The 26,562-nt window shown below is 58.0% G+C and overlaps 2 protein-coding genes across 2 annotated transcripts in view; one reads left to right on the top strand and one right to left on the bottom strand.

The window, feature by feature from the left end:
* Positions 1-272: 272 nt before the first annotated feature.
* C22H8orf58 (chromosome 22 C8orf58 homolog) lies at positions 273-3,716 on the top strand. The gene is made up of 5 exons (XM_030964071.1): positions 273-411; positions 2,158-2,767; positions 2,852-2,938; positions 3,380-3,483; positions 3,568-3,716. Exons 1-5 carry the CDS (start codon positions 360-362, stop codon positions 3,714-3,716), a joined length of 1,002 nt encoding a protein of 333 aa, XP_030819931.1. The 5' UTR covers positions 273-359.
* A 2,242-nt stretch (positions 3,717-5,958) lies between these two features.
* Positions 5,959-26,562, bottom strand: part of BIN3 (bridging integrator 3) — a 48,757-nt gene continuing 28,153 nt past the window's right edge. The window contains exons 7-9 of the mRNA XM_030964210.1: positions 15,926-16,067; positions 12,555-12,689; positions 5,959-7,683 (exon numbers count right to left, since the gene is read on the bottom strand). Of these exons, the coding sequence (XP_030820070.1) occupies positions 7,537-7,683; positions 12,555-12,689; positions 15,926-16,067 (424 nt within the window). The 3' untranslated portion in view covers positions 5,959-7,536. The remainder of the gene's footprint in view (positions 7,684-12,554; positions 12,690-15,925; positions 16,068-26,562) is intronic.

Here is a 26,562-nt window from a genome sequence, read left to right as displayed (position 1 = left end):
GGTCCCCGCGCAACCATTCCATGGCTCTGTGACACCCAGGGAGGGGGGAGGATTATGATGATGATGATGCTGCTGATGATGATGGTCCTGCCCTTCTCCCGCCCTCTCCACAAAGGAAAAAAGAGGAATAATCTCTTTGAGCCCACCTGGGATAGCCCAGTTGAGGCTGGGGGCGAAGGGGCTGCCCGGGCAGGGGGCGGCCCCCACCCCCGCCCCGCCCCGGGGCTGTGCCGCCCCCCGGCCCTGCCCCATAAAGCAGCGGAGGAGCAGCCCTGGCGCTCCCGGCCCTGTTCCCGGTGCTCCCAGCCCGTTCCCGTTCCGTTCCCGGTTTCTCCCCCTCGCTCCCGGTACACCCGAGGATGCTGCGCCGCCGCGGAGCCTTCACGGTGCAGCCGCTCCGTGCTGACCCCGGTGAGTTGGTGGCCCCGGGGCTGTGGAGCCCCCCCCGTGTCTGGCTGGGCTGGGGGGGGTCCCTGGGGGCTCCAGCCCGCGAGGATCGTGCTGGAGGGGATCCTCGGGGATCTCCGCTTTGAGGCGTCCGTGCTGGAGAATGAACCTGGGCTCCGTGGAACCCCAGTTTGTATTGTCTGTGCTTGAGAAGGACCTGGGGGTTCCCCGGCCCCCCCAGTTTGTGCTAAAGGGGGTCCCTGGAGCTCTGGTTTTCATCCCACGTCCTGCTGGGAGGGGCCCAGGCTGCCGGCTGCGCTGGGAATTCAGGTTTTCCGTTTCCATGTTTGGGCTGATGGGCCGGTGCCTGTCCCCAAATGCGGCGTGGGGGTCCCCAAAACCCAGGGCCCACAGTTCTGGCTGTGCCGGGACCCCTCCAGCAGCGTCCGGGAGGTACCAGGGGCTGAGCTGGAGCTGCCAACGCGGGGAGCACCCAGGAGGAGCCGATGGGGACCCCCACGCCCCTTCTCGCCCTGCCAGTGCCCCCCACACCCGTGGGGCTGCGGTGACACCCCCGTGGGGGTGCCCCCTGGCACGTGGGCTCCTGGAGCCTGTGGAATTGCGGCGTGTGGGAACCGGGCTGCTGGCAGAGGCCAGGGAGCTGCGGTGGAGGGGCTGCCCCCCGGAATTCCTGGGATTCAATCCTGCTGGGGCGGACGGGCTGCTCTCCACTGAACGGCCGGATTGTCCCGCGCCTTCCCGGCTCGCCTCGGCCTCTCCAGCCCCCGAGGGATGCACGGTGAGTGCTGTGGCTGCAGGAGGGGCAGGAATTTGGGAGCACCGGGACCCCCGAGCGGTGAATTCAGCCCACGCTGGAGCCCTGAGTGAGTTTCTGGAATCCGGTGGGATGCAGGCGGCACCGGGCTGCCTGCCGGCGCCCAAACCCTCTCGCCTTCCCAGCCGGGGTGGGAAGGGACTCCTTAACCACCGGCCCAGCCAGTATCGCCCATCCCCAACCCTGCGAGGAACCAGTTGGGAACCGGTCCTGTAATGAGGCGCTCTGGATGCAGGGCCCGGCTGGGGTGCCTTTAAAAGGGAGCGCTGGGACGCGCGCCCGGCTCTGGCTCCGGCTCTCGGCGATGTGGGGCGGCTCCCGCGCCGTCTGGAAGAGGAGGTTCAGCTGCTGTGAGTGCGTGCGAGGGGGTGCGAGCCCCCGAGCGGGGCTCTGGGGGGTGGGCAGCCTGCAGGAGGTGCCAAAGCTCCGCTGTCACCTCCCCGAGACCCTCCCTGGCTGGGAATGGAGCGAGCGCTGGGTGAGGAGTGCCGAGATTGCCGTGGATGCAGCACGATCCCACCTGGAGCTGCGGGGTGCTGGGGGCACATCCCGGCTGGCGATGTCACCCATCCCGTGGGGACAAGCTGGTGGCCCTGCAGCCACCCCAGGTCCGGGATCCCACGGTTCTGCTCTGTCCTGGGTCGCTGGCACCGAGCTGGAGCAGGACACAGGAAGAACCCGGCTCAAAAGCCCTGCCCAGGTCAGGGTGGGGGCCGTGGGTGCCCCCCAGCAGCTCAGCTTGGGAGGAGGAGGAGGATGGTGGAGGCCGGGGCTGTGTTTTTGGGGAGTAGAGACAACACACTGGGGTTGTAGGAGTGTATGGACTGCTGGGCAGGGGGGAGAGCAGCCTTGGGCACGGCTGGAGCTGCTCTGGCACCCAGTTTTCTGCCCAGGGACCCCCCAGCTGAGCTCACCCAATCCTCCCTTCCCCGCAGATGGTCCCTGGGAGTCGGCCGAGAGCTGCATCGTGCGCACCTCCGCCAGCGTTTACCGCCGGCTGCAGGAGAGCCCGCGGCAGCCCCGGCGGGGAATGAGCACCCGGGGGGGACCCCCCAGCAGCCCCCCGGCCGCGGGGAGGCTCCTCAAGTCCGAGTCCGAGGATTCCGGCGTGGAGATGGCCAGCAACGAGCACTCGCCCTGCAGCCCGCTGGGCTCCGAGAGCCGCTTCTCCCTGGACGCTTTCCCGGGGGAGCAGCCCCCCGGAGAGGAGCAGCCCCCCGGAGAGGAGCAGCAGCCCCCCCGGAGCCGCTCGGCCAGCCGGAGGCTGCTGCAGGCAGCGCAGCGGAGCCGGAGGCAGCGCTGCCCGCGACAGCTCAGCCGGCGCAGCGCCAGCGCCGCCGACCTGGCCGAGCCCCCCCGGGACCCCGAGGTGGCGGAGGGGGCGGCGGAGGGGCCTCCTCGGGACCCCCGGGCCGTGCCCGAGGTGTCGGGGCAGGGGCTGCGCTACCTGGAGCACGTGTGCCAGATGCTGGAGCGCCTGGCGCGGCTGCAGCAGGACAACCGCGCCCTCCGGCAGCAGGCGGCGGAGCCCGCACGGCCACCCTGGTGAGGGCCACGAGGAGGGGGATGCGCGGGGTGGGGGTGCGGGGGTCCCAGCTCACAGCCTGCCTGTGCTCTGCTCGCCCCCAGCCCAGCCGGCAGCACCCGAGGCGGGATTTGGGCACCTGGAGAGGTGAGGAGTTCCGGCAGCGCTCCTGCTCGACAGCCAGGCGCCAGGTGAGCGGGGTGGGCTCGGGAGAGACGGGACCTGGGGCCGGGTGAGACGGTGGGTTCGGACCTGGCGGGAGATGGGGCCAGGTGAGCACTGGGAGATGCAGGAATGGCAGCACCGGTGCCAGGTGAGCACGGGGGGATGCGGGAATGGCAGCACCGGTGCCAGGTGAGCACGGGGGGATGCAGGAATGGCAGCACCGGTGCCAGGTGAGCACTGGGGGGATGCGGCAATGGCAGCACCGGTGCCAGGTGAGCACAGGGGGATGCGGCAATGGCAGCACCGGTGCCAGGTGAGCACTGGGAGATGCAGCAATGGCAGCACCGGTGCCAGGTGAGCGGGGTGCGATGGCGGCACCTGGCACCAGGTGCGGGGGGCAGCACGTGGCATGGCAGAACGATGCCCCCCCGGTCCCCAAGCCTGACCAGCTTTGCTCCCCCTCGCAGCAGCCGAGCCCGGGCCGTGCCGGCGGTTGTGGGGACACTCGGTCAGCTCCCCCAGCCTGCTGGAGCCCGCCGAGGGCGGCGCGGCTGTCCCGGCACCGGACAAGGTACGGCCGGGCGGGGTCGGGGGGTGCCGGGGGGGTCGCTGGGGTGCCCCCCCTGTCCCCCCCTGATCCCCCCCTGTCCCGCAGGACGGGCGCTCGCACTGGGGCCGGGTGAAGGTGCTGCTCACCCGCCTGACCCGCCGCTCCCTGCGCGGCGGCCGCTGCAGGTAGGACGGGGGGGTCCCGCTCCCACCGCCACACCTGGATGGAGGAATGCGTCACACCTCACCCCATGACGTCACGCCAGCCCGGGGCCGGTCCCCAGCCTGGCGCACCCCTTCACTTTTTTTTTTCCCCCCCCAATAAAATCTTTTCACCCACAAAGAGGCGGCTCTGAGCGAGGTACTTGCTGTCGCGCCGTGACGTCACGCCCCTAAACCCGGCGTGACGTCACGCGAGGACGCGTCACTGCCGCATCACTTCCGACGGCTTTTCCGCCCCTTTTGTCCCACCGGGCCCGGACCCGCTGACGGCCCGAGCGGCTGCCGAGCCCCCTCCCCCGGCTATCCCCGAGCCCCCTCCCCGCTCAGCCCCGGAGGGCTCCCGCTGCCTGGGGGGATGGGGCTGAAGCTCGTCCGACCCCCGGAGCCCCCCGGGCCCCTCCGGCCGCTCCGCGGGGTTGGTGGGGAGGGGGTGCCGGGGATGATGGGATGATGCTGCCGGGAGCATCGCGGCTTTCTCGCGGGGGGCTCCGCAGTTTGGGGGGTAAAGGAGGAGGGGTGAGGATGAGGAAGGGGGTTCGATGCTGTTTTGGCGCTGCTGGAGCCCCTCCTGGCGTCGGCAGCTCTGCGCGGGACGGTGAGGAAGATGCTGCCTGTGCCGCCGGCGAGGAAGATGCTGCCCCGAGCCGCGGCCAGGCGCTCTCCCATCAGGTATCCCGTTCTCCCTCCCTTTCCCCCCTCTCCTGCCCATTTCCTACCGTCACTTGGGGCTTTTTCCTTGCCAGCGGGGACTCCCGCAGCGCCTCCCGGCACCGCTCCCGCCCGGCCGCCCCGGGCACATCCCTGCAGCTCCTGCCCGGGAACCGTGAGTGCTCGTCCCCGCCGTGCCCGTGCGCATGGCAGGGCCTGGGGGCACAGGGGGTCCCGGCAGAGCCCCCCGGCTGGGTCACAGCCTGACCGGGGCTGCTGAAGGGTTTCTGGAGCACGGCTGGGGGTGGGGTGGGTTTGATCCTTGTCCCTCCCTTTCCAGCATCAAACCCCTTCCCACCGCCCCCCTCTGCTCTCCTGAGCCCCCCGGGTGAGGAGCAATGGGGAGGGGCTCGGGGAGGGGGGGAAGGGCACGGCTGGGGGGTCCCTGTGTGGGGTGGGGGTCTGGGCACCCCCTCCCCTGCTGCTCCTCCATCTTCCCCCTCACTGGGACCCCGTGGCTGATCCCAAAGAAATGGCTGAGGCTGCTGCAGGGGATGCTGATTCTCCTTCCAGGGCCCAGGTGAGGAGGAGGAAGGAGATCTGAGCCTCTCTGTGCCACCCCAGAATCACCTGGAACGAGGGGAAGCTCCCGAGCATCTGACAAGGAAAATCCAGGTGTGGATGCCGATGTGTGCTGGTGTTGGCCGGCCTGGAGAGGGTTAATTCATCCTATTTTGTGAGGAAAATCCTTGGGATTGGTGGTGGGCTGGCACCTGCTAAACCTGCCCTGAGGGGATTTGGGGAGGAAGGGGGACAACCACTGGGCTAACCCGGAATTCCTGATGGGAGGAGGATTTGCTCAGCAGCAGGGAATGCTCCCCATGCTGGGATGGCCCCAGTGCCCCCCAGGATCCTCCTGGGGTGGTGCTTCCCTCCTGGAGGTCTGAGTGCTGGTGAAACCCTTAACCCTCACCCCTCCAGGTGCCCTTGCTCACCCAGGGGTGCCTCAGCCACCGAGGCTGAGCACGTTCCTCGTCGTGGAGGGAGCTTTCCCTTCCTGCCAGCTCTCCTTATTAACGCTGGGATCTTGTGGGTGGGTGCAAAACCCGCTAATTATCCACTTTCTACTATAAAAGATGGAATTCTCCTCCCCAAGCACTGCGGAGAGTAGGCAGAGTGAATCCCTGGGAACGCCTGGGTTTGAGTTTCCATGGGTGACATCGCTCTCCTGAGCGCTGCGAGGGCAGGAGGAGCTCATGGCACGGACCAGAGCTGGGATTTGTGGATGCTCCGAGTGCAGGACAGGGGGGGTGCTGGGGAGGTCTGGCTGTGCCACACACGGTGACAGTGATGCTGACAAAGCCACCAGGTGGGTTCAGGTGAGCCCAGGTGGGCTTGAATCCGAGGAGGAATCAACACCTCCAGGCCACAAAGGGATCTTTGTCCATCTGGGAGCCACCCTGAGGTCTGCAGGGCTCAGATCCCGTGTTCCCTGCTTGGGCTCACGGGCTCCGTGTGTGGCTGTTAAATATATATAAAAATATCTAGATTCTGTATATTTAGCATCCCTGCTCTGGGTAACCGTGGCAACTGGGTTTATTTTGCTTAAACCTGGCCTGGCATGTGATGTGGTTGGGAAGGAACAGCCAAGGGGAGAGGGAGGGATGAAGTTCTCCATGCTGGGAGCTGGGGAGGAGCCTTGGCACGGGATGCTCTGGGGGGGACCTCGCTGTGTCCCTGCACTGGGGACAGCCACCAGCACTCCTACAGCTCTGCTCCAGCTGGGAAGGGAAGGTTCTGGTTTTTAGGGGTTCCATCCCCATTTTCTGCTGGGCTTCCCAGGACACCCCTGAGCCCTGTTCCCTGTCTCGTGCAGGTTTGCCAAGCCCACGTCCTGGCAGGAAGATGTGATGGTTTCCCTGGTGTTGGGAGCCGTGTGCCCTCACCTGGAGCAGCAGGAGCACCCCAAGGCAGAGAAGGAACCTTTGTCATGCCCACCAGAACCTCTCCAGGGTGGGCTCCCAACCCCTTATCCCAAGCAGCATCCGCTCACCCCAGGACACAGCAGGCAGCCTCTCCTTATCCTTAAAAGCCCAAATTGCCTCTATTGTGCTGGAAATCTCCATTCCTGGTGCTTCGAGGCCGTTTCCTTCCCGCGCCGATGTTCGATCCCAGTTTTTCCTTCCAGGGACACCCCGAGCCCCCCGTGTCCCCCTGCAGTGGCGGCCGGGCGCCGGCAGAGGGCGACAGCGGCCCGGCGGTGACAGCGACACCGGCACCGACACGGCAGTGACAGCGACACCGGCACCGACACGGCAGTGACAGCGACACCGGCACGGCCCCGGCGGTGACAGCGACACCGGCACCGACACGGCAGTGACAGCGACACCGGCACGGCCCCGGCGGTGACAGCGACACCGGCACCGACACGGCAGTGACAGCAGCACCGACACAGCCCCGGCGGTGACAGCGACACCGACCCGGCCCCGGCGGTGGCACCGACAGTGACACCGACACAGCCCCGGCGGTGGCACCGATAGTGACACGGCCCCGGTGGTGACAGCGGCACCGACACAGGCCCGGCCGTGCTGCCGAAAACTTTATTGGGGACACGCCACGGAGTCCCTGCGGCCCTTCCCACCCACCGAGGAGGGGCTGAAGCCCCCCCAGTTTTCCATTGGTTTGCTCCTGGCTGGGTTGTCTCCCTTAGGGATGTCCCCACCTGTCCCTGCTCTGGGGTCTCCTGTCCCCACCCTGCACCCCCCAGCTCTGGGGCACAGACTTTTTGGAGCATTCCTGGGAAAAGAGGGATGGATGCTCACTATGAGAAGCATCACCCTCTCCCTGTACCTCAAAAAATGGGATTTGAGTGATTTTTCCCTCCCCTGAGGGGCCCACTGGGCTACTAAGGCACAAAATGAGGGGAAGGAGTGGGGGGTCTCACCTTCTGGGCTCTGGGGGTACCAAGGGAGGCTGGAACCTGGCAAAATCCAGCACCTCACATCCCACTCCCCATCTTTAGGATCGCTCCCTTTCCTGCTCCTCCACACCCCAAACTTTAAGGCAAAACTCATTTGTGGACTGACAAGGACGATGCAGAGCCGCGGGGTGACGGGAGCAGCTCCAGCCCCACAAGTCCATCCCTGGGAGGGGAGCTGGGCTGAAAGAGGGGGATCCCCATCCCCTCCCCACGCCCAGCCTGGCCTCAGTCATCGGCCACGATGGAGAGGGCGCGGAGCTCGCTGAGCTTGGCGTCGTTCTCGCGCTCGCGCTGCTCGTCACTCAGCCCGGGCCGGTCGATCTGCGCCGTCAGGTCCCCAAAAATCTTGTGCATCTCCGTGTAGTAGACAACCTGTTGGATAAAGGGGGAGTGGGGAGGGAGGGGAATGGGGGTCTCCTCCCCAGCCCAGCCCACCCCCCCGCGGGTGCCCTCGCAGCCCCTCTCCGCGGCGTTGGTGTCTGAAATAGCTCCCGCCCACGTGGCCGTGCCGCCCCCTCGGATTATTACAACTCAACACATTTTAATAACACGCTGCCCTTCTCCGCTCGCTTCCCATCTGGGAGCCGCGCGTGCGGGGCTGCCACCGGCACCGCCACCCTCCCGTCCCCTGCTTTGTCACCGGTGCCACCGGCACGAGCTGCCGGCCCACGCTGCCCGCGGCACGGCGGGCACGGCCGGGGGCTCGCTGGGCTGGGCGAGGGGGCACGCCCGGCAGCGCCGTGCCCCGTGCGAGGCACGGCGAGGAGGAGGAGGAGGAGGGTGTGTTAATAACGTGCTAATTAGCACCGCCAATTATCTCCGGCAGCGAGCAGCGCTTGCCGGCGCGGGAGCCCGTGGGTCAGCGCACGCAGATGGCAGCGGGGTGGCTGCTCGGGCGCGGGCTCCAGCGGGGAGAGGGGGGCTCCCAGCGCTGCCTGTGGGACCCTCGGTGCTGCGGGACCCCCACACCCGGTGTCGCGGGACCCTCGGTGCTGCGGGACCCCCAGCCCTGCCTGTGGGAGCCCCTGCACTGGGGGTGCCCAGCCCTGCCTGTGGGAGCCCCTGCACTGGGGGTGCCCAGCCCTGCCTGTGGGACCCCCGCGTGCTGCTTGGGGCACTCCTGGTGCTGCGGGAAGCTCAGAGCTGCCTGTGAGACCCCCAGAACTACAGAACCTCTGGGTACCACAGAACCCCTTGCATTGTAGGACCCCCAGGTGCCACGGGACCCTCGGAGCCTCCTATGGGACCCCTGGCACCCCTGGACCTCCTGCAGGACCCCTGGTGCAGTGCCAGGTGTGGGATCCTGTCCTGGGTATCCCCCCACACCCCTCGGGCAGGGATTGGGGCACGCAGCTCCCCAGGGTGGGCAATGCCAGCGTTGTCCCCATTTCCCACGAGGGCCCCAGCATCTCCAGCAGCACCGGTGCTGAGACATGCACGGTCTCCATGGAGACCAGCTCCCCTAATCCTGCTCAGAACGATGCCGATTTTGGGAGGCCTGAGGGGGTCTGGTGGAGCCCCACATTGCAGTGGGGGCTGCCTGAACCCCCCTTGCCAGGCCTGGCCATGCTGGGCGCCCGGGGGCTGCTCCGTGGCCGGGGCTCCCCACGCAGCGGGGCTGGCTGAGTCACAGCAATGCTCATTTACACAGTGACTAACGAACCCCACACAGGGCTGAGCTGGCAGGGGCCCCCAAAATCCCCTGCACGCCCCACAAAGCACAGCCCACAGCTGGGTCACCCCGAACATCCTCTGAACCCCCCCTGCCAGCAAGAGATGACAAAAACACCCGAAATGCCTCAGCAATGCCAGGGGTGAGCAGGGATCTGGGGGGCAGGGGTGCCAAGGGGGGTGCCAGAGCCCTGGAGCAGCCCTCCATGTCCCTTGTCCCCAGCCTGGAGTCAGCTGGGCTCTGCTCAGTCACATATGGCCAAGTGGCACTGCCAATTCCAGCACGGAAAAAGCTGAATCTTGTCAGGGCGGCAGGCCTGGAGGCAGATGCTGCCCCCAGGATTGTCCCCAGGGTTGTTCCCCAAGATTTGGGGACATCTGTCCCTCAGGATTGTGCTCCAGGATTGTTCCCCAGGATTTGGGGACAATTGTCCCCAGGATTGGGTCCAGAATTGCCACCCCACATGGATCCAGAAATCCTTGAGGATTCCTCCAGGACCAGGATTGTGCCTTGGGATTTTCCTCAGGATTGTCCCTCAGGATTTCCTCAGGATTGAGCCCAGAATTGTCCCCAGTGGATTGACCCTCCAGGATTGTCCCCAGTGGATTGAGCCCCAGGACTGTCCCCAGGATTGTCCCCAGGACTGTCCCTCAGCATCAACACTGCACTGAACAGGCAGAGCAGAGTGAACTCCTTGGTGCTGTTCCCCCTCCACCCACACCCCACAGCCACTGATCCCTTCCCCAGGGACACCCCGTGTCCCCAGGGCCTTGTGGGTGTCCCCAGGGCCTGGTGGGTGTCCCTGGGGACGCTCCTCTCCCCCAGCAGCCCCAGTACAGAACCAGTTGGCACCACCCAGACTCTGCCCCCCCTCGCCATCCAAGCCTCCTGAGCTTCATCAGCAAAATCCCACTGGCATCAACCCCCCCATGATTCCTCCTGTGAAACAGGGGTGAAAACCCTCCCAGGGAGGGGATGCACCCCAAACTGGTGACAGTGCCAGGGGGCAGCCAGCTCCCCCTGCCCTACCTGCTCTGCCAGCCCAGTACTTTTCCAGCTATGGATGCCATATGCTGTGTCCCCATCCCATCAAATCCCAGCTCCAGCTCGCCTTTGAGCCCGAGCCAACGGCCCCGAGTCCACCTGTCTTGAACTAATTCTGTTTGGGGACGCTCTGTTCCGTGGATTTTCTATAGATCCTGGCCACAATGGCCCCGTGGCTGCTTGTTTGGGGCAGCCCTACCCAAAACAAACCCAGGGGTGCTGCCAGGGCCAGGCTCCCCCAGCCCACAGCACCATCCCTGCCTGCCAGCCCCATCTTTCCCCCTATTCCACTCAAACCCAAAGGAATCTCATGTTTTCTAGCTGGAAAATAAAGCACAAAGCGGGAAGGAAGTGCTGTTCACGCCTCACACCAGCGACAGCTCCAAAATCTCCCCCTTTCATCTCCATGTGGCCACTTCAAAGCCCCCAGCCAGGGAAATATTTGCCTCCCTTGGCTTGGCCCGGGCCCGTGGGTGGAGAGAAGAATTTGGTGTTGAATGTTACAGCCCTGCGAGCTCGGGACATGTCCCGGCGTCAGGAGCCACCCAGCCCTGGGAGCACAGCCAGCTGTGCCATGGGAACAGCCTTGGGAGGGTCTCCTTGGGTCAGAGCCATGGAGGTGCTTGGGAGCAGGGTCCTTCCCCTTGCCCCAGAGGCAGCTGCTCCCTTCCCAGCTCAGCGTGGCACTGGAGGGGGTCACTGTCACACAATTTGTCTTGCTGTATCCAGGGCTGAAAAATGAGGAGAATGACATGGTTTTGCCTTTGGATGGTGGGTTTGACCCAGGGAGAAACAACCCCAAAGCCACAGCGCCCTGCATGGGGACAGCTGATCCCAGTCCCACCCCATGCAGCCTTTCCTTGTGGGATTCACCTCCAGCCTCATCCCACTCCTACAGAGGTACCTGCAGAAAAGGCTGAAAATAGAAATGATATCGAGGAACACGACCCCCCCAGCTGTTCATCAGCTCAGGGAGGCACAGAGGGAGGGAGAGCTGGGCAGTATTTCCATGCCAGCTCTCAGCTGGGATGGGGATGCTCCTGCCTGCCCTTCCCAGCCAGGTGCCTGCAGGTGAGCAGTGCTGAGCTGACTCAGGGCTCTGGCTGCTATTCCTGGCTCGCCACTGACTCATTACCTTGGGCAAATCACATCCCTTTCCCATTTTATTTCAGCCACTTCAGTGGGAAAACGCTTTGCAGAGCTCCTGAGCCAGGGGGGCACACGGAGCCCAAGCCCAAGCTCGGCACAAACACTCCAAGCCCTCCTTCCCTGGGGGTGGAAGGATGCAGGCAGCGCTGGGAAGGAAGAGGGATGCTGCTCCCATGGAGGCTGGCAGGGAGGGAGGGATGTGAGGAGCTGCATCCATCTGGGACCAGCTTTAAGTCCAGCCTACGGGAGATGCATCAGCTTTGTTGTGACGCTGCCTTTTTGGGTGTTAAAAACGGGATTTCGCTCGGTTTTCCCAACAAATTCCGCACCTGAAGAGAGGCAGGGCAGAGAGATGGGAAAGAAAGCAGAGGATTCCCAAGGAAGAAGAGGGATATGGATGGAGAGTGTCACAAACAGCCCCAGCAGTGACACCCTGCTGCTCCCTGCCTGCATCCATGGGTGCTCAGAGTACACCTATCCCAACGTCCTCCTCACCCCAAATTCCTTGGAAATCGGGACACAAACGGAGCGAGAAGCCAGAGGAGCAAAGCTGAGGAAACTCCCGGATCACAAACCCCGGAGAGGGCAGAGAACATTCACGTTCCAAGGTCTCACCCACAAAGGGGGTCCACAGGGGGAAAGGGCCAGCAGGACTCTGCGGTGGCTGCGGGAATTGTGGTTATTCCGGGCTGGAACAGGGAGCCCCGCGCCCGATTGCTAAGGGAACAGCAGGAACAGCATCCCCAGCACCCACCCTGCGGCGCAGGGAGCATCGGCACCATCTGGTAGGTGAATCAGCCTGCAGACAACTCGCTGGCAGCTCGGCGCAGAGGCCCCCCCAAGTCGGAGGTGAGATGGAACACGTGCTCCCGGCACCTCCCGGCGGCCCCCCCGTGGCGCACCTGGGTCCCTGCGGCAGCTCCCGGCCCCAAAATGCCGCAGGAAACGCCCACGGAGCGGGCACCGCCCGGTCCCGCCCTCCTGCCCCCCTCGTAGGAGCGCCCCGGGAGCCGCCCGCAGGTTCTCAAAGCTTGGGGAGATCCCAATCTGCCCCTCTGCAGCCCACGGGAAAGAAGGGAGGAGGAGGAGGAGGAGGAGGAGCGGCAGCACGTTCCTGAAGGAAGCTGGAGGATGGAAATGACAGCTGGTGGTTATTCAGGGCACCTCTTCCTGCAGATCTTTGGTGTGGAGATGTCCCAGGAGCCTCTTCTCTACTCACCAGGAGCCACAAGATGAGCCCAAACACCTCAAACCTAACCAAGCCCTGAGCTCAGGACTCCAAATTGAAGGCCAGGTGGATAAAGCCATGGAATCCCAGTGGATAAAGTACATGTGGGACAGGACATGACACAGGTACCAGGAAGGGACAATGTCTCACCTGCGCCCGGACCAGCGACTCGAAGCTGGGTTTGAAGTAATCGATGCGGCTGCTGTAGAATTTGGGCATCTCCTCCAGGAGCTGCTTGTTCTTGGCTTCAAAGTCCTCCTTCACCGGGCGCAGCTCCTCCCGGGCCTGGGCAGGGACACAGGGGGGTCAGACTCCTGGGACAAGGATCCACCCAGGACAATGGGGTGCTTTGCTTGGTTGAGGGGACGAGCAGTGACCAGCCTGGTGGGACCATGGGGTCATCCAACAGAACCTGGTGGGATCCACGAGACCAGTGGTGGAACTCAAGTGACCATCCAGTGGGACCTGGTGGGACCCAAGTGACCATCGCATGGAACCTGGTGGGACCCAAGGGACCAGTTAATGGATCATGATGGGACCATCCAGTGGACCCTGGTGGGATCCAAGTGACCATTCAATGGAATCTGATGGGACTTAAGTAACCATTCAATGGACCCTGGTGGGATCCAAGCGACCACTCAATGGACTCTGGTGGGATCCAAGTGACCACTCAATGGACCCTGGTGGGATCCAAGCGACCATTCAATGGACCCTGGTAGGATCCAAGAGAGCATCCAATGGAATCTGGTGGGACTCAAGTAACCATCAAATGGGACCTGGTGGGATCCAAGAGACCACTCAATGAAACCTGACGGGACCCAAGTGACCAGTTAATGGATCATGATGGGACCATCCAGTGGGACCTGGTGGGATCAAAGGGACCATCCTATGGAATCTGGTGGGACTCAAATAACCATTCAATGGACCTTGGTGAGATCCAAGTGATCATTCAATGGACCCTGGTGAGATCCAAGAGATCATCCAATGGAATCTGGTGGGACTCAAGTGACCAGTTAATAGAACCTCTCAAGTGACCTCTCAGTGGAAGCAGGTGGAGCCCAAGTGAGCAGTTGATGGATCCTGATGGGACCATCCAATGGACCCATGCTCTGACCCTGGAAAGCCACAGGACACCCAGAGAGGTTGTGCCTTCTCTCCTTCAGAAAAACATGGACAAAACCCATTCCCAGAGCTCAGTCAGGCTGGAGAACGTCCCTGTGCACATCCACATCCCCTCGCCCTGCGATTCCCAGGAGCGGCGCTCCAGGATCCTGCCCCCACCATCACCGTGACCTTCAGCTCAGTGCATCCAACTGGCTCCTTTAAACAGAGCGTGGGGAGAACGGGAAATGTCTCTGGGATGGTGTGGAAAAGGGCAGGAGGGGGTGGGCTGTGAAATATTAGACCAGTTCAAGTCTGCCACTTAATCCCGGTGCCATTCCAACGGGAGGGGGGAGCGGGAGAGCCCAGCCCGGCCGCGGCGCCGGCCCTGGGGACAGGGACAGCATGCCAGGGCATGGCATGGACTGGGCTCCAGGCTGGAAAGGCTGGAATGATCCCAGCAAAGGAGCAAATTCATCATTTGCCATGAGGTTGGGAGCGTTGAAACTCCCAGGATGGAGTTCATGGGGAAAACTCCTGGGATGGAACCAGGGGAAAACTCCCCAGGATGGAGTTCATGGGGTGGAACTCACGGGGAAAACTCCTGGGATGGAGTTCATGGGGAAAACTTCTGGGATGGAGCTCATGGGGAAAAACTCCTGGGATGGAGATCATGGGGGAAAACTCCTGGGATGGAGTTCATGGGGGAAAGTCCTAGAATGAATTTACTGGGGAAAACCTCCTGGGATGGAGCCAAGGGAAAACTCCTGGGATGGCGTTCATGGGGGGAAACTCCTGGGGGAAAACTGGGATGGAGTTCATGGAGAAAAACTCCTGGGATGAAACCAGGTGAAAACTCCTGGGATGGAGTTCATGGGGGGAAAACTCCTGGGATGGAGTTCATGGGGGGAAAACTCCTGGGATGGAACCAGGGGAAAACTCCTGGGATGGAGTTCATGGAGGGAAAACTCCTGGGATGGAGTTCATGGGGGGAAAACTCCTGGGATGGAGCTCATGGGGGGAAAACTCCTGGGATGGAACCAGGGGAAAACTCCTGGGATGGAGTTCATGGGGAAAACTCCTGGGATGGAGTTCATGGGGGAAAACTCCTGGGATGGAGCTCATGGGGGAAAACTCCTGGGATGGAGTTCATGGGGAAAACTTCCAGGATGGAGTTCATGGGGAAAACTCCCCAGGATGGAGTTCACAGGGGAAAGTCCCAGGATGGATTTCATGGGAAAAACTTCCAAGATGGAATTCATGGGGGAAAGCCCCAGGATGGATTTCATGGGAAAAACCTCCTGGGATGGAGTTCATGGGGGAAAACTCCCCAGATGGTGCTCACAGGGGAAACTCCTGGGATGGAACTCACAGAGAAAACTCCCAGGATGGACTTCACAGGGGGCAGAAGAGCAGAAAACCTGGAGCAAACAATGGATGTAAATTTGCAGCTCAATAATTAAAAATAACTGGATGAGATGAGGTCTTTTCCCATCAAATCCAGACCCTCTGGATACCCCAGGTTCAGGATTGCTCAAGGCTCCCTCTCACAGGTGTTTAAGCTCAGTGTTTGGTTAAGATTTTTTTTGGGGGGGGGAATTAGATCAAAAGTTCATTAAGAGGAAAAATATATGAAATAACTAAACCCTGCTTAATCACCAGGACAAAAGAATTCCCATTTTCCCAGCCCCAGCTTTAGTTGCTGAGGCTGAGCAAAATAAGCTGCTTACTGTTAAACCAGAGGTGCCTTTTGTTCAGGCTGTTATTTAACACAAAACTTCATTTTTGGGGGGAAATTCATCACAAAAACACATTTTCTTTGACTCTGAGAATCAATTGTTCCTGGGAGGATCAAGCCACGTGCTGCTGGAGCGACAGATTTTGGGGAAAAACGCTGGGGAAGATTTGATTTAAAAAAATAAAAAACATAAAACCAACAAACTCATCACGATTTCGCTCAAATTCGGGAGAGAGCAAAAAGAATCTGGCAAAACTTCCTGTTAACCAATTACTGCAATTTTCCAAGACGAATTTTTTGGGAACAGGTGGCAAACATAAAGCTGGGAAATGCTCTGATCTGTTCCCTTTCCCATCCAGCTGCTCGCTCAGACGCGGAGGTCGGGGGGAACCCCCCTGTGCCTCGACCTCAGCGCTGGCTCCGAGCTCCCCCAGAGCTCCCAGGGCTCTGATTCCATTTTCTCTTGGAAAAAAATCCATTTTCTCTTAGAAAAGCAGCTCCTTCCCTTCACCCACCACTCGAAACCAGCGTTGTGCTGTCAAAAATGTGATTTTTACACGGATAAAAGACATCCTCCCAAAACGTTCTATTCATGGCAAGGATGCCAGATAGGAGGGAAAAGCTTTTCCTGAGTTTTCCTAGGAATGTTTCTGGGATTGTGGCTCTGGGGACACCTCAGTACCTGGTGCAGCTTGGCCAGGACAGGGCCAGTTCTTTCCTTCTCCTCATATTTTTCCACCTTGGATTGCAGGCGTTTGTAGTCCTGGAGCGTCTGCTCCCGGCGCTTCACTGCCATGTTCAGGCTCGGGAAGACACTGCTGAACCTGGAACAACAAAGATGGAAAAGGCTTGGGATGGGATATTTTGGGTGGATGAAGCATCCAAAGAAATTGTGGAGCACCCTGGTCCAGCAGGAAGTTTCCTGCTGTGACAGCAGGTGGGATTTTTCCAAGCCAAACCATCCCAGAATTCTGAATATTCTTAATTAATGCTGTGACTCCCCAGTTCCTGGTTGGAAAGGGAAAGGAGAGGTAGAGGAGTTAAAATAAAAGTCCAGGAAAAATAAACAATGAGTGCAAAATAAATATTCACTGCAGATTAAATTTTAAATTCATACAGTTAATTTACAGTTAATAATTAAATATTAACTGTATTATTTTTTCCACAATTTTTTCCTTTTTGGGTATTATTTTTGTCTTTTTTTGTGTGCTTTTTTGGTTAATTTTTTTGCTTTTTCTGATTAATTTTTTGTTCTTTTTTCAGCAAATTTTTGCTCTTTTTGGGTCACAAACCCAGCTGAAGAGGAGCCCTGAGCCCTCCCCAGAAGGATTCACAGCATCCAACAATTTACCCAGGCGATGGGAAAGATTCCTATTATTAAAATGTGTTACAAATTGAGGAAACATGAACATCTGATGGAGAATATTTTTGAATGTGACAGAAAAGGGAAAAGCAGGAACTGGAACGTTGCTCCTGCCTCTTAATTCCAGGAAATCAAGTTATCCCAGGGCTGTGGGTTGGGATCAAAAAGGTGATGCTCCCTCTGGAGATAATAATTTAATATTCATAAATTCCAGGGTGATTTTGGGGGGGTTGAGGCCAAGGATTTGTGGTGAAAATTTTCTCTGAGCAGCCTGGTGATGGATTTTACTTCCACGAGGGAACAAACAGCTTTCCCACCTCTTAAAATGGAAAAAAACCCCAAAATAGAAATAGAAATCCAACTTGGGGGGCCATTAGCAAAAAGAAAAGACACAAATGTCACTTGACAAGTGTCATTTGCTTCGGATGTGACCCAAATCCAGAGTTCAGGCAGAACCACGGGTGTTCCCAGCCACTCCAGCCCTATTAAAATCCCATTTTCTGCTCGCCCTGGAGGGTGCTGATGGGCTGGGCCGCTGGGTGCTGAGAGAAAACTTTCATCCCTGAGCCTCATTTTGCAAAGGGCAAACACCAGGAGCGGGGAGAAGTGGGAATTTTTGTATTCCAAGAGTTTGGAATGGAGATTTTGGAGCATCCCTGGGCGAGAGGCTGAGCTGGGGATGTGATCCTTCAATCCTGCCTGGTCCTGCACACCCCCCGAGGCTGGCACAGAACAAATCCATGTAAATATAAATATAAATATATATCCCATGATATTCTCCCTGTGTTGCAACAGATTGGGGATGAGGAACAACCTGGAAAAGTCATCAGGGAGCTGCTCCAGCTGCCCGGAGAGGATCAGATGCTCTGCCCTGACATTGCTTTTTATGGGCACCATCCCACACAATCCCATTATATTTAAATGGGAGCCATGTCCTGGATGCAGCAGGCTCCAGGCACGGCCTCAGCAGCTCCTGGGCTGCTAAAATCTTTCCTACTTCTTTGTAAAGTCCAAAAATCTGCCAGGAGAAGGGTCAGGGAAATAGGGATGGAGGAAGGGGTGGCCAGGTTGAGCGGTCTCATGGGTTTGGGTTCACAGGATCAGGGAATGGTTTGGGTTGGAAAGGACCTTCAGGACACTCCAGCTGGGGCAGAGACACCTTCCACTGGCCCAGGAGGCTCCAAGCCCACTCCAGCCTGGCCTGGGGCACTTCCAGGGATGTTTTTGTGCCAGGGATGCCCTTTCCCAACACGGCACACACACACTGCCAACAGCTCGAGGTCGCAGCTCCTGCAGGAATTTCTCCCAATTATTAATGATGGGAAGGAGGATGCCATCAGCCCAGAGGCTTTCCTGGTTTATTTTAATGATTATTATATTATTCCCCTGGCTGGGGGAGGTTTGGGAAGGACACAAAACCTAAAGTAGGGAATAAAGAGGATGCAGATGAGCTGAGCTGCTCCTCCACAGTGGGAATGTAGGCATGGCAATGCCAGAAGAAATTCCAGGCTGGAGGCTGGGAAATCCTCCCATGGCCTTCCTGAGACGTCCCCAAACCACTGAGGCTCGTGCTGGCACCCAAACCCAGCTGTTTGTGGTGCTTTCCTGCCCTTTCCCTGGCACTTCCCAGGGCTCCTGCCTGAACAGAGCCACGGGACTCTGACTGCCACCCCCAACCCTGCTCCTCTGCCAACCCTTCCCCTTGGAAAAAGCGGCCAGGGAGGGCTCACAAGACGATCAGCAACGCAGTTTCCATTCACTTTGAAGTTAAATCTGGGTTTTAAAAAGGGAGGAAAATTTGATTTAAATTTTTTCCCCCTTTTTTTTATTCCCGGTATCGACTCGGTGCAATTTCCCAGCCCCTAATGGAAGGACACTGTGCTCAGGCAGAGCTTTAAAAAATATCTACAGGGCTGGATCTGAAGAGGCTGGAACTGTGTAGGCACAGCAGCTCCTGTCTCACAGGACTTTTAATGCATAGATTATACGCTGCATTTCCCAGAGCAGGGGGGGCCAGCTCCCCGGAGCTGCAGCCGTGCCCAGCTCTGAGTGTCCTGAGCTCCAGCCTGGCCACTGGGAACCCTGGAATCTCACACTGCCCTGGGTGGGAAGAGACCTTGAATCACCCTGTTCCACCCCCTGCCATGGGCAGGGCACTTTCCACACTCCCAGGGCGCTCCAAGCCCCATCCAGGCTGGCCTTGGGCACTCACAGAGATGAGGAAGTGTTTTCCAACTTCTCTGGGCAACCTGTGCCACCCCCATCCTCCCAGGGAACAATTCCTTCCCAATATCCTCTTTAAATCTCCCCTTTTTTAGTTCAAAACCAAGCCCATCACTATTGGAGGTTCCTTCAGTGTGGCTGTCCTCCACCAGCCAAGGGCTGGGTCATTTGTGCCTGAGCTCTCCCTGTGCCCAAGGAGCTCTGCCTGTTCCAGCTGAGCCCTCTCTCTGTGCCCACCGAGCTCTCCCTGTGCCCACTGAGCTCTCCTTGGGCCAGCCAAGCTCTCCCTGTAGGAGTCAAGCTCTCCCTATGCCCATCAAGCTTTCCTTGTGCCCATCTGCTCCAGCTGAGCTCTCCCTGTGCCCACTGAGCTCTTATTGTTCCCACTGAGTTCTCCCTCCTCCAGCTGAGCCCTCCCTGTGCCCACCGAGCCCTCTCTGTGCCCACCAAGCTCTCCCTGCTCCAGCTGAGCTCTCCCTGTGCCCACTGAGCTCTCCCTGTGCTCACTGAGCTCTCCCTGTGCCCAAGGAGCTCTCCCTGTGCCCACTGAGCTCTCCCTGTGCCCAAGGAGCTCTCCCTGTGCCCACTGAGCTCTCCCTGTGCCCACTGAGCCCTCCCTGCTCCAGCTGTGTCCTCCCTGTGCCCACCAAGCTTCCCCGGTGCCCAAGGAACTCTCCTTGGGCCAGCCAAGCTCTCCCTGTGCCCACTGAGCTCTTATTGTGCCCACTGAGCTCTCCCTGTGCCCACTGAGCTCTCCCTGTGCCCACTGAGCTCTTATTGTGCCCACTGAGCTCTCCCTGTGCCCACTGAGCTCTCCCTGTGCCCACTGAACTCTTCCCACACTCTCCCAGGTTTCATTTCCAGGCAGGATCAGCTCAGGCAGGGAAGGACCTTCCCTGGGCTGTTCTGGATTGAGGCAAAGCTGCCTCTGCTCCTGAAGGAATCAAGGAATCCTGAATTCCCCGTGAGCCCAGCAGCTCTGAGTTGCCCTGGGATTCAAGGAGAAGGGGTTCCAAGTCCTGCCCAGGATTTTCTCCCTGTGTGGACAGAAACACAATCCCAGGGTGAGTGCCAGGGGTGCCAAACACCCGTGCAGGGGGAGAGGGAGAGCTGAGCTCCCGCTGGTGCCAAGTTATTCCGAGGAATTCCTGACTCCACACGTGGCCCCAGTGTCTCCACAACCATCTCATGCACGTTATTGACAAATGCTCCTGCTGCAGGGCCTGGCACCAAGGCTCTGCAGAGCCTCTGCCATCCTCAGGCACAGCCAAGCCCTCCAAGAACACCCCTGCAAGGACCAGGAGAGTTTTCCAAAGCCTTTGGAGAAGCACCACCAACCCCTCCTGGCAGCAACGGGGATCACCTGGGATCAACTCCATTTCCACAGAGCCCTTTGGAAATGGAGCCTGAACAACTCCACACAGAATTTCAGGGGAAAGAGCAGGGAAGCCTCACAAGCAAATCCTGAATGTTTCACTCATCCATTCCTCACACTTGGAGCAAGGGAACAATTCCTGTCCCTGTGAGATGCACAGGGGAAAATCCTGGAGCAGGTGTGGGGTTTCCAACAGATCATGGAATCAGCAAGGCTGGAAAAGGGCCCTAAAACCCACTCCAACCTCCAACCCAGCACCTCTAAGCCACAAAGTGCCACATCCATGCATTTTCTGAGCACTTCCAGGGATGGTGACTCCTGGGCAGACTGTGCCAGGGTTTGACAATTCTCACCATGAAAAAAAATAATTCCTAACATTCCTAATTTGGAGAAGAACCACCAACCCCTCCTGGGAACAAAGGGACTGGGATCAACTGGGATGGGAGCAGCAGCCACAGAGCCCTTTGGAAATGGAGCCTGAACCCCACTGAGAATTTCAGGGGAAAGAGCAGGGAAGCCTCACAAGCAAATCCTGAATGTTTCACTCATCCATTCCTCACACTTTGAACAAGGGAACAATTCCTGTCCCTGTGAACCCTGGAGCAGATGTGGGGTTTGTAACAGATCATGGAATCAGCAAGGCTGAAAAGGGCCCTAAAACCCACTCCAACCACCTCTAAGCCACAAAGTGCCACATCCATGCATTTTCTGAGCACTTCCAGGGATGGTGACTCCTGGGCAGACTGTGCCAGGGTTGGACAATTCTCACCATGAAAAAGACATTCCTAATTTCTGATACTATCAATAATCCCAACACCATCCTCCTCCACAGGGAATGAGGGGCTGTGACAGCCAGAACCACTCCCAAATCCCCTTCACCACCCTCTGTAACCCAAGACTTCCTTTTTTTTAATGCAAAGCCAAGAAAATCAAAGCCGACTCCAAAGAAAATTTGGTGGGAATGGTGGCAAAGTGCAGGTAAAGCAGCACAGGGGCTCTTAGAGGGTCTGCCATGAAAGCAGCTTGAGGAATAAGCTGCTGTTGTTCCCTGTCACTTTTCAGGGAAGGCTGCTGAGAGGGGATTACAGCCCAGGCAGCTTAAGAGGAGCAGGTGAGGGGAGATCCGCAGGGATAACGAACAGAAAATACAAATTACTCTGCTCGTGGCTCTGGGGGGAGAGGGGAAACCTGGGGGTGAACTCCTCACAGGATGACAGGTTATCCTTGGAAAAAACATCTAAATCACCTCGTTCCCTGCATTCCAAATCGTGTTCCCACCTCGTCTCCACGCCAGGCTCCCTTCAGCTCCCCGTAATTAAAGGATGGGGTTGGGGAGATAAAAGTGCCCCAGGATTCCTGGTGCTGCCAGATTTGTCTGTTACTGAGCCCAGCTGACAAATCTGGGGCTTGGAAATTGGAAATTCCTTCCCATCTCTCTGCTGGGAAGCCCAGGGGATGGTGGGGACGTTCGAGGAGTGGGAACATTCTGTCACCTCTCTGTCATTTCACCCTCTCCATCCCAAATCCTCATCCCACTGCTTCCTCCAGCCCTTTTTTAGTGGGAAAGGGGTGCTGGAGCTTTGACACCAGGAAAAATAATGGTAAAATCTTTCATTCTCCTTGTTTCCAAACATCTCAAACACCCTCACTGGCAGCCTGTGAGCTGGACCTGGCTGGCACACACGTGGCTCTTCCCTAGGGCTCTTTTGGGGTGATATCTTGGATAAGAAATCAAAAGGAAGTGGACAAAAGTGGACGAGATCTCCAGTTGGTGACGGATAGGTAAGAAAAAAGGAATGACAGAGGTGGGAAGCATCAGATGCCAAAGGAAGGGAGGGTGGATGAGGTGAGGGGAAGTTTGGAGAGGCACCAGGATGGCTCAGGAGAGGCTGGAGCAGGGAAGGGGATTCCTGCCATTCCTGTGCTCGTGCCCACACATCCGTGGGGGCCCATCCACCCACCAGGAAGGGGGAAACGAAACCCAGCCCTTCCTCCTGGAGGGAAAAGGTGCAGGAATGGAGAGGCTGGCATGAGGAAGCAGCGTGGGGGATTAGGTGGCCATGTGGCTGCTCCAAATCCTCATTAGGGGCTCGTTAAGGACATGAAAGCTGCTTTTCCTGCTTCCGGTCCGGCACCCCTGGAGCTGCTCCTGGCCAGCCTGGGCTGCCTTTGCCTGGCAGCCTGAGGCACCACGGGGATGGTGGGATGGTGGGATGGAGATGGAGTGAGGGATCCTCACTCACTCAGTGACTCCTCCCAGCTGTGCTGCTGGCAGATGCTGGTGACACACAGCTCTGATGGAATTTGTCCCTCATTGCTCCGAGCAGCTCCCGGATTGCACCTCTGGGATGTCCCACGGGTCTGACACCCAGCCCTGCGTGGTGGCACCTCGGTGGCAGCACCCTCAGTGTCACCCCTGCCAAAGCCAGGGTGACCAGGATATCCCCGTGGCAAATGTTCCAGTTTTGGCAGTGGAGCAATGCCCAACATCAAAGGGATTGTACTGCGCCAGGGTGACCAGGACATCCCAATGCCAAACCTCTCCAATTCTGGGACAAGGACATCCACATGGCCAACCTCCCCAGTTCTGGGACAAGGACAATGCTCCAGCGAGGTGATTCTGTGCCAGGGTGACCAGGACATCCCCATGGCCAAAACCTCTCCAATTTTGGGTGCAGGAACATGCTCCAAGTCAAAGGGTTGGTACCAGGACATTCCCATGGCCTAATCTCTCCAATTTTAGGAGAAGGACAATGCTTCAATGGGTTAATTTTGTACCAGGGTAACCAGGACATTCCAATGGCCAAAAGTTCTCCAATTTTGGGTGCAGGAACATGCTCCAAGTCAAAGGGTTGGTACCAGGACATTCCCATGGCCTAATCTCTCCAATTTTAGGAGAAGGACAATGCTTCAATGGGTTAATTTTGTACCAGGGTAACCAGGACATTCCAATGGCCAAAAAATTTTCCAGTTTTGGGAGCAAGAACATGCTCCAAGTCAAAGGGTTGGCACCAGGACATTCCCATGGCCACAACCTCTCCAATTTTGGGACAAGGACAATGCTCCAATGGGGTTTCTGTACCAGGGTGACCAGGACATCCCCATGGCCAAAACCTCTCCAGTTCTGGGTGCAGGAACATGCTCCAAGTCAAAGGGTTGGTACCAGGACATTCCCATGGCCAAAATCTCTCCAATTTTGGGACAAGGACAATGTTCCAATGGGGTGATCCTGTACCAGGGTGACCAGGACATCCCCATGGCCAAAAATTCTCCAATTTTAGGAACGGGAGTATGCTCCAAGGGAATGGCACCAATTCCAGGTGACCATGACATCCCCATGGCCAAATCTATCCAATTTTGGGAGAAGGACAGTGTTCCAGTTGGGTGATCCTGTGCCAAGGTGACCAAGACATCCCCATGGCCAAAAATTCTCCAATTTTACGAACAGAACAATGCTCTAAGGGGATGGCACCAATTCCAGGTGAACATAACATTCCCACGGCCAAATCTCTCCAGTTCTGGGACAAGGACAATGCTCCAGTGGGGTGATTCTGTGCCAGGGTGACCAGGACATCCCCATGGCCAAAAATTCTCCAATTTTGGCAACAGGAACATGCTCCAAGGGAATGGCACCAAGCCAAGGTGACCATGACGATCCCATTGCCAAAACCTTTCTGGATTTGTGAGCAGGACAATGCCCTAAGGGAACGGCACCAAGCCAAGGTGACCAGGTCACCCCCTTGCTCTGAGAGAGTCAGACGGAGTCAGTTAAATTGAGACCTGTGGCCCTGGAAATCCTCTCCCAACGTGAATGGTCCTAAATCCTGTGGATTTCCAAACCACCTGGCTCGTTTAAGCCGCTTCCTTCCTTAAATACGGACACAATATGGAACATTAATACTCCATCCCCAATCCCTGTCCCTGCCTTGACTGGGAAGAACTGGGAGAGTGAAGTCCAAACCAGTTGGTTTTGTCCCCTTCTGCCCCAAATCCGCTGCTCTGGTGTGAGATTCCACAGGCAGCTCCCAAAGAGGAGCCCATCCCTCCTGCCCAGCTCCTTGCCCAACCCATCCCCTGAAAAATGCAATATTCTCACTGGAGCTTTGCTCTTTCCCTGAAAATAAATGAGTCATTCCCAGCCAAAGGCTTCTTTGGGCTCAAAAAGCCAAATTGTGAATAACCCTACGAGCCCAGAAGCAGAAGGATTGAAACAATACAACCTCCACCCCCCCAACTAAATCTACTACTGCTTTTTTTCAACGTGGTTTAACAAATTCCCCAATATTTGCCTGGAAACTCCAATCCCTGGACAACTGAATGGAGATTTTACTGCCCATGTGCCTCTGATTACAATATATTACCACTAATGATAATTGTCTGGATTATACTTATCTGTTTCTTTGGCTAATAAACTGTAAAAGACCACCAGTGAAGATGTAATAAAGTGCAGCTGTTGGAGCAAAAAAAAAAAAAAAATTGAAAAAGTCTTTTTTTTTCTAGGTCAGAGCAAAGTTGGGAGAGGCTTGGGAGAGCTGCCTCGGCGAGGGGAAGGAAAACCTAACTGGAAATAAGAAGAGCTCCTCAAGGCAGCTTTCATTAATCTGGAACTTTTCTGCCAGAACTGGTGCTGGGGTTTATCTGCCAGCAGGACAAAGGGAGGGAGGTGCAAACTCTGCATTTCTCTCCTGCATCTCATTAGCCTCAAAATGGACCCTTGGGCTCCTCAGAAATGTTCCTAGGCAGGGATGCACCTACAAAAGGAAGGAGGAGGGAAGAAAAGGAGCAGTTTTGTTCTTGGAGTGGGGATGAAGCTCCCCCAGCATGGAACATAAGCTGGTTAAAAGCACACAGGGTGAAGCTTTGCAGGTGCCAAAGGGCAGGAAAAGGGGAAAAATAAACCTCTCATCGTGGAAATTCAGAAAGTTGGAGAGAATTGCTGGGATGGAAAGCAGCCAGGAGGTTGGAGTAAACACCCTGGTGTTGAACTGAGGACTGGGCAGATAACGGAGTGTCCCGAGCCAGGGAAACATGGAATGGGCTGGGTGGGAAGGGATGTGAAGGATCACCCAGATCCACCCCCTTCCCCACCTTCCACTGCCCCAGGTTGCTCCAAAGTCACCTCAGACACTTCCAGAAATGAGGCATCCTCAGGGAAATCCATCCCAGCCCCTCCTCATCCTCACAGGGAACAATTCCTTCCCAAAATCCCATCTAACCCTGCCCTCTGGCAGTGGGAGCCATTGCCTGGGTCCTGTCCTTCCATCCCTTGTCCCAGTTCCTCTCCAGCTCTCCTGGAGCTCCTTTAGGACTCTGAGATGTCCCTGGAGCCTTTTCTTCTCTCACGCAAAATTGGAGATTGGGAATGTCCTGGCCAGCCTAGCATGGTACCACCCCTTTGCCTTGGAGCAGCTTCCTGTTCCCAAAACTGGAGAGGTTTTGGCCACGGCAATGTCCTGGTCACCCTGAAATGTCCTCCATGCAAAGGAGCAGGTTCCTGGCATGGTGACCAGGAGATCCCTTTGCCTTGGAGCAGGTTCCTGTTCCCAAAATTGGAGAGGTTTGGCCATGGGAATGTCCTGGCCAGCCTGGCATGGCACCATCCCTTTGCCCTGGAGCAGGTTCCTGGCATGATGACCAGGACATCCCTTTGACTTGGAGCACGTTCCTCTTCCCAAAACAGGAAAGGTTTTGGCCACGGGAATGTCCTTGTCACCCTGACATGGTGACCAGGACACCCCTGCGCCTTGGTGCAGGTTCCTGTTCCCAAAACTGGAGAGGTTTGGCCATGGGAATGTCCTGGTCACCCTGGCACGGCACTACCCCTTTGACTTGGAGCAGGTTGCTGACCACAGTGACCAGGACATCCCTTTGACCAGGATATCTCAAGATTGGAAAGGTTTTGGCCATGGGAATGTCCTGGTCACCATGCCAGGGTGACCAGGACATCTCCCAGAACTGGAAAGGTTTTGGCCATGAGAATGTCCTAGCCAGCCTGGCATGGTGACCAGGACATTCCTTTGCTTTGGAGCAGGTTCCTGTTCCTAAAACTGGAAAGGTTTGGCCATGGGAATGTCCTGGCCAGCCTGGCACGGCACCATCCCTTTGCCCTGGAGCAGGTTCCTGGCATGGTGACCAGGACATCCCTTTGACCAGGACATCTCAAGATTGGAAAGGTTTTGGCCATGGGAATGTCCTGGTCACCCTGGCATGGTGACCAGGACATCTCCCAGAACTGGAAAGGTTTTGGCCATGGGAATGTCCTGGTCACCCTGGCATGGCACTACCCCTTTGCCCTGGAGCAGGTTCCTGGCATGGTGACCAGGACATCCCAAAACTGGAGAGGTTTTGGCCATGGGAA

Source organism: Camarhynchus parvulus, chromosome 22 (assembly GCF_901933205.1).
Source record: "Camarhynchus parvulus chromosome 22, STF_HiC, whole genome shotgun sequence".
Classification (NCBI taxonomy): Eukaryota; Metazoa; Chordata; class Aves; order Passeriformes; family Thraupidae; genus Camarhynchus; species Camarhynchus parvulus.
This window is presented reverse-complemented; position numbering and strand designations above follow the sequence as displayed.

Coding starts and splice junctions, on each gene's coding strand:
- C22H8orf58 (XM_030964071.1), top strand. CDS start 360: ATGCTGCGCCGCCGCGGAGCCTTCACGGTGCAGCCGCTCCGTGCTGAC. Junction 2,768..2,851: donor GAGCCCGCACGGCCACCCTG/GTGAGGGCCACG, acceptor GCTCGCCCCCAG/CCCAGCCGGCAGCACCCGAG. Junction 2,939..3,379: donor GCTCGACAGCCAGGCGCCAG/GTGAGCGGGGTG, acceptor TCCCCCTCGCAG/CAGCCGAGCCCGGGCCGTGC.